General features: G+C 34.9%; 1 protein-coding gene across 2 annotated transcripts in view; it reads left to right on the forward strand.

Annotated features, from left to right (window-relative positions):
- Positions 1–422: 422 nt before the first annotated feature.
- The window catches only part of LOC136026359 (luc7-like protein 3), a 47,962-nt gene continuing 34,491 nt past the window's right edge, over positions 423–13,893 (forward strand). For both annotated transcript variants that reach the window (XR_010617276.1, XM_065702890.1), the window contains exons 1-3: positions 423–611; positions 8,319–8,564; positions 11,521–11,724. Coding sequence is in view for 1 of the 2 variants with exons in the window: in XM_065702890.1 (XP_065558962.1) it covers positions 510–611; positions 8,319–8,564; positions 11,521–11,724 (552 nt within the window). In the remaining variant the exon portion in view is untranslated. The remainder of the gene's footprint in view (positions 612–8,318; positions 8,565–11,520; positions 11,725–13,893) is intronic.

Consider the following 13,893-nt stretch of genomic DNA (forward strand, 5'->3'; position numbering starts at 1 on the left):
GAATTTGTCTCCAAGATTATAGAGACTGGTCAAAAGAACCCTCCCAATCTATATCCATTAACTATAAAGCTCCCATACCACAAACAACTTAAACTACATAAGAAATCAAGTAAACTTTATAAGCAATTTTAACTAGATAAGAAAACGAATAGACTTTATAAGAACCCCCCCCCCCCCCCGTAACACTTCCATATGTAGTGCCTCTGGTGAAAAATATTAATAATAAACATTGGAGCCTTATCAACTTTACTACAGATAACACTATAGCGTTGCCTGTGATGTTTTGCAATTGTTAGCCTGGAATCCTCTTAGCGTTTAAAAAAAAACCCTTCTTGAATAATCATGTGAACCAGTGAGCTTAGTGCTAGCATCTGACTTGTATGAAGTAAACGCTACCTATATTTTTTAACTATTCCGATGCATCACTTTCAAAGTCTTAAAGAATAGATGAAAATAACTAATTTTTAGGATAGATTGCAGGTTTTATTTGTGATTTAAAGAAAGGAAAAATGGTTTCTATGGCTGCTCAGTTATTGGATGAGCTGATGGGAAGGCATAGAAACACTTTGCCGAATGAGAACTCTAAGGAACCAAGCTATCATGACCCTGATGTAAGTCTTTCCATTGTCTGTGTTCTGTGTAGAGCAAACAAATCGGTAGACTATGGGTAAAGGTGAAATCTGGACTACTTTGAAAGGAGATATAATAAGAGCCATGTTTTGGTAAAATTCTAGTTTAGTTACTTTCGGCTATCTTGGAAAGGGGTTAGGTTAGGAAAATAAAACTTGCAGGGATGGGTCTAAAGGCTAAAGTATGTCTTTGGAAGGTATTTTGAAGTACCTACCTCTCCTCCCTCCCCCTGTAGAGGGTCCTGACCTTGGATGACCTTTAAAAATATGCGTGAAGCCTCTCAAAATAGATCTGCTGCTTGAATGAAGTACAACAAAATTGTTTTCAGCTTTACAACTTTGCTCAATCCCAATTTATAAGGTATTAAAGATATGCAAATACATTTCCTAAATTTTGAAATAAAAACATTCATTTCATTGATAAAAAATTATTTCACTCTTAATTTTACTTTTAATTTATTAAGGATCAAAAGTCCTTATTTCACTCCAAGCTGTGATTTAAGGTAATTTAAGGTAACATTGATATGGCTCAGAATTCTAGGCTAGGCTACTCAAATAATAGGAATTGCATTTTGAAAACTAAAGGCAGAGAAAAAGCAACTGGTAGGCCTAACTGAAAATTAAGGTAAAATGTTGTTTTGTTAAAATTTCTATAGGTATAGAACTGTCATGTAGACAAATTTCAGGGCCCTCTAGAGAGAGAAGGAGTAGAGTTGGGTACTTTAAAATACCTTCCCAGGATATACTTTAGTCTATAGACCCATTCCTGAAAGTTTCATTTTCCTAACCTAACCCCTTTCTAAGATAGCAAAAAGTCACTAAACTAGAATTTTACCATATTTTTAAGCTCCTGACTTTGTCCTTATTTTCATGTCTTGGTTTTTATTTTTGACAATTCATACCATCCCCCTACCCCATTTAATGGCCTCATAGGCTATAGACTTAGGATATTTAGGAAAAGCATCATAATAATTGATAAGAATTGTTCAAAAACAGATGAAAAGAAATAAATTCAAGGAAATATGGTATATTGACTCTTGCTACTTATTATAAGTAAGAATTTCATTGTGTTTTTGGTCAGTTTCTTTACAGGCTAGGGCTAGCATAGATATGTTTAAGGTCATTAGAGAGGGGTTTGGGAGTGAACCATCAAAATGCAAACCATATTATAAACATCAACAATATCAGCAATATAATGTCCAATTAGCCAGATAATTGAATCAATTAAAGCTGCATATGACTATCTAACTAGGTGGATTAAAAGACCTTCCTGATATATATACAACAAGGTGGATAATAAGCTATTAAAACTAAATGGTAATAATATCAAACTACCCAGATAATTAATGATCTTGGCATTTAGTTTGGAAGTCCAACTATGAAAGATAAGGATGAAGCATTTTTTCTAGGCATCTTTAGTAATGAAGTTATGGGAGTTTGATATTTTTCCAGGGGGTGGGAAGGGAGAGGGAGGTGGTTAATATGATTTGAACTAAGGAAATATATTACTGTACAGCAAGGGAATAAGATTAATTATAGTTGCTATACTTTATTTCATTATTATTTATGTTAGTTTTTCTTATAACCCAGGACCATAAGAGAGGAGAGCTGGGGATGAATTGTCATACATATGTCTAGAGCCATAAAGAAGAACTTAAAATTAGCAATGAGAAAATGCCTCTCATTTTGTTACATCCTAACTCCTTCCACAGAGTCTCTACACATGATTGATATAAAACATGCTGCATATTTATTATAAACTAAGAATTCTTTTGTCTAAAAACTTTTGGTAAATTCTAGTTTAGTGACTTTTGGTTATCTCAGAAAGGGTTTAGGTTAGGAAAATGAAACTTTCAGGGATGGGTCTACAGGCTAAAATGTGTCTCGGGAAGGTGTTTTGAAGTACCTACCACCACTCCCTCTCCCTCTAGAGGGTCATGACCTTTAAAAATATGTGTGTTATAAAAGTGAAACCTTACAAAACACATCTTCTGCTTGAATGAAGTACAACAAAATTGTTTTCAGCTTCACAACTTTGCTCAATCCCAATTTATAAGGTTTTAAAGAAATACAAATATATTTCCTAAATTTTGAAAAAAAAAACATTGATATGGCTCAGAATTCTACTCAAATAACAGGAATTGCATTTTTCAGAGCTAAAGGCAGAGAAAAAGCAAGTGGTAACTGAAAATTAAGGTCAAAACAACATTTTATCTTAAAATAGGTATTTACCTAAAATAGGTATAGACCTGTCATGTAGGTGAATTTCAAGGCCCTCTAGAGGGAGCAGGACTGGAGGTGGGTACTTTAAAAACCTTCCTGGGACATACTTTAGCCTGTACACTTATCCCTGAAAGTTTCATTTTCCTAACATAACCCTTTTCTGAGATAGCCAAAAGTCACTAAACTAGAATTTTACCAAACTTATTTTCTAGTTTTGTACAAACCTATAATCCTATATTGGCTATATACAGGACCACCAGGGAAGAAAGAAAGTACATTTGCAGGTGAAATGGTTATTCTGTTTGGAAGACCATAAAAAGCATTAAGTAGTTTGTTCACCATGTCTCAAAGTCAAATATGAGGTAATTTGGGGGAGATGGTACATTGTCAGGGCAATGAATATTATGTTGAAAAAAAAGCATAAAACAAGGAATTTAATGGTAGACTTTATTTTTTTAAGATATATTCTTTAAAAGAGCATTAATTCTACACTAGCATTAATCTTTCATTGAACCTAAAATTTGAATTTGGTAACACACTTGTGCATGACCTCATCTGAACTATAAACAATTCAAGATTTCTATTGTTGGACACCCAAGTTCTCAGCACTTTGAAAAGATAGGAAGATTGTTATATCTTCCCTCTTTACCTGTTGCAGTGAATGTAAAAAAATATAAGAGAAATGATAATCAAGTAGTAAACAACTACTCAAGGTAGGCATTCTGTTAGTTACATTCACTTTATACTAAGGCAATACTTAATAATTTCTCACTTCAGGGAAGCACAGTATGCTATTTTGTCACATTTGGTTTATATTAAGGTTACACATTTTCTACCCTATTATGATACCTTTTTATCTGATCTACAGATCCAACTGCTTACATTGGCAGACAACTTCTAGATCTTGTGCAAGCAAAGTGCTGTTTTGGCTTATGAATGAATTGGTATAGATACATGTTGTTTTCAAGCTTATCAATCTTAAAAAAAGTGACAGTATCAGTACACAATGAGGAGGTAGTATGTGTCTTATCTGTGCAGCATGTTGAAGTCCATATCTGTCCATTCTAAACTGGAAATTTCATGCAGGTTGAGGGGTTCTTTTTGGTTTAGTTTACAAACTTGGCACAAGCAGTGTAGTTTTGGATGTGGTTCTCTATATCCCTAATTATTCTATGCTAGTAAACAATTGATCTTTATTATTTCTATTCATAAATCTGAAGTATTTGAAATTCTTAAAATGTCATTTTGCAGACTATGAGCAGTTGATTATCTTTCAGGATGATTGAATCAACAAGAGAAAACTGAATTTGTCCCTTCTCTCTGGCCAGCTATTTTGGGTTATTCATATTTGCATTAAAGGGCTCTCTTCAGATGTTGTCTTATTTCTCATTTTGAGTAACTTCTCACTACTGATGGGTAGTAGGCTCATGATTACATAGACATAAGATCCAATTTTTTTATTTTTTTTAAACCAGTGCTTCATTTCCTAGGATTTGTAAACAGGACAGGATGTCCACACCAGGGATGTCCTTACCTAACCAAAAAGTGTTAGAGAAATCATATGGTTGGATTTGTAAGATCATTCTCTGTAGTGTTAGTGATGACTTTGCTAGTGGACAATTTAAGACTAATTAAAGGGGTTTTGATGCTCTATTCCACTGGTGGCAATGCTTGCACCCATATACTATAGCTTACATCTCCTAATTTTGTTCTGTGGCACTAAGTGACCTTGGGGCAAATGTAATTGTGCTTCCTTTTTGGAAAATAGTTGCATACAAAACCAGCTTTGAGGCATCTCAATTCAATTCAAATTCATTTTATTTAAAAAACATGCAACAGACAGAGCCAATTATTAGTTTTTATTGTCATACATACACATCAACTTGTATTTCTGCTTCATTGTTTTCTGGACTAAAAAAATGACAAGGACTAACAAAGCAACTTCTTGATGATATCAAGGGCCTTCTGATGTTAAGGCTTCTATACAAAAGTCTTTTGTTTAGTAGGTTCTTTCAATTGGTGATTTAAGCTATTGGTGTACACAATTTGAAAAAAATGGGTATAATTTAAAGAAAACACTGGAATAAAAAAAAACTTTAATGAATATATTGAATGCAATAGGTATAAAGAAAAAGAAAATTTAAAAGAAAGAACACACACACACACACAAAAACAAATAAGGAGGCTGTTCACTTGTGGGTATTGTTTATTTCTTTATGTTTTTATTTTTTTTTTTTTCTTTATATTTAGCATTTAATTTAGTTTGAATAAAAAAATATCTGTTAATTGAGGATTTTTTGAAGTTTTTTTTTTACAGTGTTCAATTTAAATTATACACAATTTCCCTCTCTTAAATTTTGTATGTATGAAAGCAGTGTGGTATAAGCTATCGGTGTATTTCGACAGGTAATTCATCATGCCAGGTAAGCTCTGGAGCTCTTCTTTGTTTACAGAGGCTTTCATTTGTTTTAAGGCTTTTATCTTTTCAGAATCAGGATGCAGGCCATTCTCTGAGTTGATGTCCAAGTATGGTATGCTAGTGCATCTGAATAAACTTTTAGATTTTTTCTGACATATTTGCTTCTCCCTAGCTCTCTGAAGTACCACTTATACATTCCAAATCATTTTCTTCAAGGGTTATGCCTGAAATGATTGTGTCATCAACAACAAAGGAGAAACAAATAATGCTTCTTGGTATATGATAATGTGGTCTCTTTATTGATTTATTCAGGTCATGGGGTCTACCGTATTTATTCAGGTCTACCCAGAACATAAGCAACTTGTCTGCCATTTCTACTATAATGACTGTATTGACCCAGTTGGTTGGGTGGGTCACCTTCTCTATAAATTATATGCTTTTTATTTGATCTAACTCTTCTCTAAACTGCTGTTTGAGCAAAATTTAATTGACAAGATTCAGGTGTTTGCTTGTTTCAAGTCCTAGGATTGTAGATGGTGCTTCTTTGAGAATGAAGAAATACTCAAACTTGGTTCTTCCATTGGAAGCAGATCAGGTTACATGTGCCTGTAACTAGAATATTCTGTTGACAGAAGGTTGTTAGAATTTTGGCTGTGGGGTGCTGTTCTGGGATTGGCTGTAGTATTTGAATAGGAATTAAGGCAGGAAATTTGCTGTAGTTCCACTATCAACTGTGGACTTTATCTGATGTTGATTGTTGCCTTAAATTAGGTGGACTGCATCCTCCTGTAGAACATCTTGCTATTGAATTGATGAGGTGACACAACTAGTGGGTGTGGTGTCCCACTAGTACTTCCATCCCACATTACTTCCATTGTCATTGGAAAGAATGTTCCAAGTTGGGACAGCACATGCTGAAAAAAAGTTTGTCCTCTCTATGTCTGGAGGGCTCCTGTTGCAGCTTCATTGAGTGGCCTCTTGTCATGGTGGCAAGGGAGTGAGTAAAAATGGAGTTAACAATGTTATTTTGATGCATTTTCTTGACAAAAATGACATCTCGTCTGTGCTGCTGGTAAACCAATGTGGGTGTCTTCAGGGGATGTAGATGTTCAGGGAAGGGAAGCTATTGATGTGGGGCACAAAACTTAGTTGCTTCAATTCTTGTCAGATAATCTATCAAAAGAAATATTTGTCTTTCATTCATTGTTGATAGTCCACTCTCAGTTCTGCAAACTGAAAGTGGATTATCAACAATGAATGAAAGACAAATATTTCTTTTGATAGATTATCTGATAAGAATTGAAGCCAATAGCTCACATACCCTGCATAACTGGTTAAAAAATCCAATCATGTATAGAGGCATTGCAAATGAATATGCCAATACCCAGAAGAGCTTCCCAGTGCCAGCAAAGTTTATTGGACCTATATTCCCCAAAACACCCCATGGAGTTGGTCAATCCCCATTATAAACACTAATTTCTCAAAGTGAACTAAAGAACTGACCCCTATTGCTTCCACCCAGAAAAAATTGCTGAAATTAATGCAATTACAAATAAACATCAGTTCACAATTTTTGTTGATGGGTCCAAAATGAATGGGAAGGTGGCAAGTGCAGGTTTTTTCCCACCCTTTATAGGTGACAGAATGTATTATAATGTGTTTATAATGTCTGCAGAGCTAAATGCCAAGATCATGGCATTAGAGCATCTCATGAATAAGCAAACTTCGATTCCTAATTAACAGAATATTATAGTTTATTCTGAATTTTTGTCAAGCCTAGAGCTACTGTCTTCAGCTGCTTAGTATAAGATGGATATAGACACTTTTCATTGTATTAGCATTATTGATAATCTTGCTTCAAGAGGCATAAGAACTTACCTTCAGTATTTTCCAAGCCACTCAGATATGCCTGGTAACCATAAGGTGGATGAAATTACAAAAAATGCTTTAAATATTGACCAACCAAGTGGGAGACCAATCCTCATTCAATACATATACCATTGGAGATTATAAGAGGTATTGTTAAACAAGAAAAATCCAATTTTATCTTCCATCCCCAATAAGCACCTTTTTAAAATTTATCATAGAAATCGGTCTGGCTCAAATGGGCTAAACTTTCAGGTGTTTTCATATCAGTTCACTGATTCAATTGGCTCAGTTCTTTCTTCTCCTTTTTGCAGGTATTGTAATTCACAAAATGAAAAAATTGACCATTGACTATTTGAATGTAATATGCTGACATCTGCAGAGTATATCCTGCAATGTAAACTGTCAAAGTGTTTCAAGCACCACAGAATTACAGTATCAGCTAAGAGTCTATCTGACTATACCTGCACACAGAGCTCAGAACTCAATATTTATTCTCTTATATTTCAACTCCAAAGATTTACTGAAAGAAATCTGAGCAGATTCAAGATAAATGAGAAACAACTAATTCAATAGCTCTGTTCATCTCACAGAGTGAATCAAAAGGAAAAAGGCTAAATAGTCTCGACTGAAAAGCCCTCGTTTGCTGAAACAGAAGAAGAATTAAAATGTACCCATTGTTAAGCTCTTTTTTCTCTTTTTGTCTGCACTGAACACTTTCTGTCAATATTTTCGTCTTAATTTATTGCAAAAAAAATTAGTATAGTCACATCTATTCAAGTTTGGTGCCTTTTGGGCTAAAATGCTGCATATGATCTGCTTTTATGGCTTTAAAACATCTGATTTGGCAGCAAGCCTGTGTTTTTCAGAATTTTTAGGTTAGTATTGCTGTGGGTTTTATTACAGGTCTTGACATACTGAGAGTGAACATAAAATCTGGTTTTCTTGTGACCTCCAAAGATGGATCTTAAGATCAATTAGTTTTTCTATTTTTATTTAGTATTAAGATTGTAGTTTTTAATACTGCCCTTTGGTTAGTCAGATTACCATCTGTAGAGTGGTAATATTATGTCAAAATGCTAGAGTTTGCAAATATTACTTGGCCTTATTGTTTTTCATCATGGCCATACAAGCAACAATTAAAGATTTCAGCATAAATGAAATTGTATTTTATTTTATAGGTGTGTAAACATTATACTTCTGTATTTTGCCCACATGATTTATTCACCAACACTAAAGCAGACTTAGGGGTCTGTGGGAAAGTGCATGATGACATGGTAAGGGAGAAATACCAGAAAGATGCATCTGCTGTAACTAGAGAACAATTTGAAGATGACTTTATTAGGTATGCTAGACAAATTCTTGGAGAGGTTGATAAGAGAATTGTGAAAGGAAAGCAGAGGCTGCAAACTCAGTTTCCTGAAAAGGTAAGTTCCCTCCTCTAGAAAATCAAACAGTTGACAGTACCTAATGTACCTTATGGACTTGTTAATGACCAGAAAGAAAAGAACAAAATAATGACCAGTGAATATGTATTCTAAGATTTTTCTTAAAAACCTTTCATTCTTTTCTGTACTGTAGTTTGGGACACATTTCTCAGCTTGGGTCCTTGTCACTATAATCTTCTGCTTATTGTTTTTAATATGGTCTACTTTGAAGAGACGGGTTGATCTCCTGAGATGTTCATCTCAGTAGAACTTCAAAAGCTGACTGTGACTAACTAAAGTGTAAAATTTTCTGTTTTACATGGGTGTACACTAATGCTTCCTATCTATATGGAGAGATTTTGCTTCGCCATTATTACATAAGACTTAAACGTGAATAAATGCATGGTTAAAAAAATAATCTAACACTAGTCGCTTGTTGTGTAAGCAGGTCTAAAAGCGCTATTGCATTTGACAGACTTATAAAACTACGCAAACCTGTGAGTTTTCCATGGATTCAGATGCCAGATAGAACATAACATCGCAATTTATAGTCATTGTTCCTCCAATTTTTGCAAAGACGTTTTGTGTCATGAGACTTTTTTGGGGATTCTTTATAATGAGACTGCAATCGTACATGGTGCAAAGGAGCTAAAGTTCCTGATTATCTTCTTGTCGGAGACTACAGAAAGAGCCTCTGATTTAATCTACAGTAATTTTTATTGGACGTACGGACACAGAAGACATACACCAGCACTTATAGCAGCTTTTTTAGGATATTAAAAATGATTTCCATTAAGTTTTGATGTTAAGAAGGGATGGAACGAATCTTAACAAGAGAGTATGGAAACTGGATCCCCAAGCACAATACTGTGTAGTGGCTGAGGACTAGCTGACATTGGCACTTGCACCATATACCTAATATAATCAACATAATGCTTTTTTGAAATGTTCGTACTGTCGTGGATTCGAAGTTTCTGATATTTTGGTAAGAATTGTCTACTTCATTAACAATTGGCTACCTGTCTGAAAGACTTGTGCACCATGTGAGAGAATCTCAAGCTTATTCCGTATTGTTTTGTGATGTAATCAAAGACTCAGTCAATATATAAAAACTTCATTGATGCAGCTTAGTTAATTATTGATCAGCGTGAGGCTCTTGTCAACTATTTCACAAATTTAATCCCTAAGAAAAGATCAGGATGGATGAAATCTAGCAAATGTCATATGATATATATGAATCTTGAATCTCCTGCTACCAGAATATTAGTATCTTTCAGGAACCTTTTGGGTCAGTTTATTAAGTTGTTTCAGAATGGAGACCAATATATTCACCTTCTGTATGACCAAAGGCATTGATTAGCAATGGCAACTGCTCGTGGTTTTGCCAATAAGTGCCTTGTCTCACATTCTGCAGGTATAGCCTAGAACCTTTTTGTTGTCTTACCTTTTCAATAACGAATATTCTTCCATCTGAAAAAGCAGCATGTGATGATGATGCAGAAGAATGCCTTCTGACGGTGCAGAAAACTGGTGTTTTCAGCTTCAGAGGCAGGTCTAAAACTGCCACCTGGCTGCCATATTCATCAGAACTCATCAGAATGCTTGTAAGTATTTTCAATGGCCACTGCTGAAGATTCTGTAACTCATGACATGCACAAGCTACTTCTAAAAAATTATATTTTTTCTAAATTCTGAAACTGCATGATGATTGGAATTTGCTATGGTGGGAGCCTAGTTTGTCTAAGGACATGGTTTTATCAAAAAACAATGTTTTTGCTATTCCAAATTATCAGGTAGTGCAACCAAAGGTAATGTTCTTGTTATCATCTATGGAACATTGCCTTACTGAACACTGGTTTTAGTTTTAACAAAGAATTTTGGTTTTATTTAGAAGACTAGTAGCATAATTTAGAATGCTTCCTTTTTTTAGAATACTGACTTAAGATGCTGCCTTTTTGACTATCCCCCTCATAATTCCCTGGAAGTTTTGGTGTGATACAATAAGCTGCTCCAAAGATATTACTGATGCGCCCTTTTGAGAATCCATGTATGTAGTATGTTTTGATTCAGTTCAACTTTCCCCTCAACACTTCTTCAAGTTTTCGCTTCAATACCCCTCAGCCGTGGTAGCAATTCCTATAGAAGCAGTAGGTTTTGTGATGCTTTTAGGGTGCAAATACTGCCTTTTTGGTCAATTGATCGTTCCCCTTATTTGTTTCCTGGAAGTTCCAAATTGATACATTCAGTCATTCCTGAGTTATACTCTTTTGACAACCCGTATGCACATAACGTGTTTTGATTCAGCTCAACATTCTCTCAAAGGCTTGCCTGAATCCTTTTCATTTTTTTGGACCTCAAATGTCAAACATATCCACCTTTTTCAATAACAAATGCTGTATGTAAAGAATGGGTGAATTGCATAACTCGTTGCTCTTGTCCTTAGGGCTGTGGGGGAGTTGACATCCTAAGAGAGATGATTACTGGGCTTTTCAACTATACTGAATAAAATGACAACTCCTTTTATAAAAATTGCCTTGGTAAAAAATAAAATACATTGTGCCCACATCACTCTAGCGCTACCTATGAGAAAATGCATAGAAGTCACAATATATATATATATATATATATATATATATATATATATATATATATATATATATATATATATATATATATATATATATCATTTAGCAATAAAAAATGGATTGCTGGTAGACCAAGTCTTCTTTATTGACTGAAATACAAACTTGTCTTCTGAGTCTTTAATGGCACTTCTGCAAAAAAATAAATAAATAACAACAGTTTCCTGGGGATTTTTTGGCCTTGAATATTCACTTTTAGATGTAAATCATCTAAAAGGATAGACAAATTTAACAACAATTCACCTAGGTGACTTCCATACATAATATTAATTCAGTCCGTCTTATTCCCTATTTTTTCTGTATGTTTTTTATAGGGCTCTAATGATCGAGAAGGATGTGAAGAAAAAGTAGTTTTGTTAACTGATAAGATAAACCATTTAATAGAAGAAGCAGAAAAAGAAGGGTGTGAAGGGAACATCGAACAAGCTCAAGGATTGCTGAAGCTTTGTGATCAGTTGAAAGAAGAAAGAGATCAGTTCAGAAAGCAACTGGATGGAACCGCTCAAAACTATCAAGGAGTAAGTAAATATTCTTTTTCTACAGCTCCCTACAGACTTGGCCAGCGCTCTGAAAATATAATTTGTATGTATTTTGTGCAATGCATAATTTGCTTCTTTTTTTTTTTACTTCATCCTCCCCCCTTAGGCTTCAACCTGTTTATACGTATGATATTCTGTCCTATCGTTTTATTACAAAACACTGTGCTATGGCATAGATCTAAATTTTGTATTGATTCACTAGTATCTTTTTTTTTCGGGAAATTTGGTTCAGTTAATTTATAGCCCACCTTACAAACAAAGGGATTATGCCCATGACAAAGTAACATAATGGGAATTTGGCTTGCTGTAGTCATCTTCAAGTAAGACATTTTCTAATCAGATTCATGCTGCCTTGACATTGTCAACTGACATAAAAAAAAAACATAGACTAAGTGAAGAAAAGCTAATGAAAGTGAAAAGGCAGGTAAAACTCAATTTTGAGTCTCCTAGTCAAAGTTTCCTCCTGTCTCCTTTCCAAAGTTTCCTTTCCTCCTGTCTCTCATCTTCTCCCTTTCTTCCTCATCGCCCTCTCTTTCCACTTTCATCCTCTTTCTCTCTCTCACTGTCTTTTTTCTCCTCTCTCTTTCACTGCACCATTCCTATCTGAAATAGCTAAGTTGACAATAGTACTTTATACTGGGATATTTAGCATAAAGGTATGAGTTTAAAACTAGTGCGGACGCCCGACATTTGATTCTGGTGATGAGATTAAGTGAGAGTGTCTCCATAATAATAGTCAAGGCGCCAGATTCTGTATCGTGCACCCACCCATGCTGGAAGGTACTGAAGTCATCGGGGTATTTACTTTTCATGCTAGCTGATAAATGAAGAGATCTTGCGTGACCACCGTATCGTCACATTCGACAGCTTTACTTATCGCCATGAATGTTCGCAGTGATTTTTCGACTGTTGCATGGCTGTTTGGTGCTTCATGAAGGAAAGGAAAGTAAAACACGTTGCTTTTAGGAACTTTTTCCTTCGAGACGTTACTGCAAATCGTTCGATAGCTTGGTAACGACGGGGTACTCTCTTCTGTGGCCACAAGCTGTATTTGGCATTCTCTAGCCAGCATTATTGCCTTGTCCAGGTGTTTAGTTTTTTTTGGAGTCTCGAGAAGTAAGTTAACAGGAAGGAGTTCTTTCTCGATCATCGTTTTCCTGAAGATATTCGATCCCTGACACTTGATTTCAAGCTTTTCTTTCGGTAAACATTCAACTGACCTGCTTCTCTGACGCTTAAATGACACGGTGACTTTTGAATGGGTGTCCTTTGAGAGCTCCGAGGTCTGCACCATTGCCATGCTAGTAATATGAGTCGATGTGCCATCGAGGGAGGACCATAGAAAGTCGAGGTTGTCATGCATGAATTGGATCAAAGAATCATCATCTTTCATTATGCCAGGAGGAACATAAACGCTGTCTGCTGTGGTGTGAGTTCTCATTTCGTCTACCGCTGTTGCTAGGAGTCGTCGAATGGTATCGTACGATACACTGTATACTTTCAATCCTTTCAAAATTTTACACTCCTTTTGCCAGCCAACTTTACAACACCAAAAGTGCTTTTAAAAATTTTATTTCTTTCATTTTTTTGGAAATCTTCCAAATTGGTGTCGTATTCTTCATTATCATCCATCAGCAAATCAGTATCTGCGTCAGGATCACATGTTGAATCAATCTGAAGTAACCGTTTTTTTTTATCTTGGCCTACCTGACTCACTTTTCTTTTTCATCTTCTGCTTATCAATTTCTTCTGCTTAACTTATCAATCAACTTCCCGCTAGGTAGCAGGTTACTAAACAAAGTTCCTATTATCGGCTACACTCGCTAAAAAAGTTGCATTCCCCAGATACAACAATTAAAAAGAATTTCTTAGCTCGATGTGCTCGGAATTAAACGGGCTTTTTATTTAATGTAAAAAAAATACTTCATCTTGAAAAAATTTCGAGTTTTTAGCTTTTCTGTTAGAAATTTGTTGACAAAATCTGATTTTTTTAAAACTGCAGTAAAAAGTGTACTATTTTTTTTATTTTTTATTTTACAAACAAAAATCATATTCGTTTAGCCCCAAGTCTCTTCTTTTTATTGATGTAAGAGTACACTGAATTTGACCAACCTTATCTATAGAAAAAAAAATTAGAATCGTCGAACC

This window comes from Artemia franciscana, chromosome 4, assembly GCF_032884065.1.
Source record: "Artemia franciscana chromosome 4, ASM3288406v1, whole genome shotgun sequence".
NCBI lineage: Eukaryota > Metazoa > Arthropoda > Branchiopoda > Anostraca > Artemiidae > Artemia > Artemia franciscana.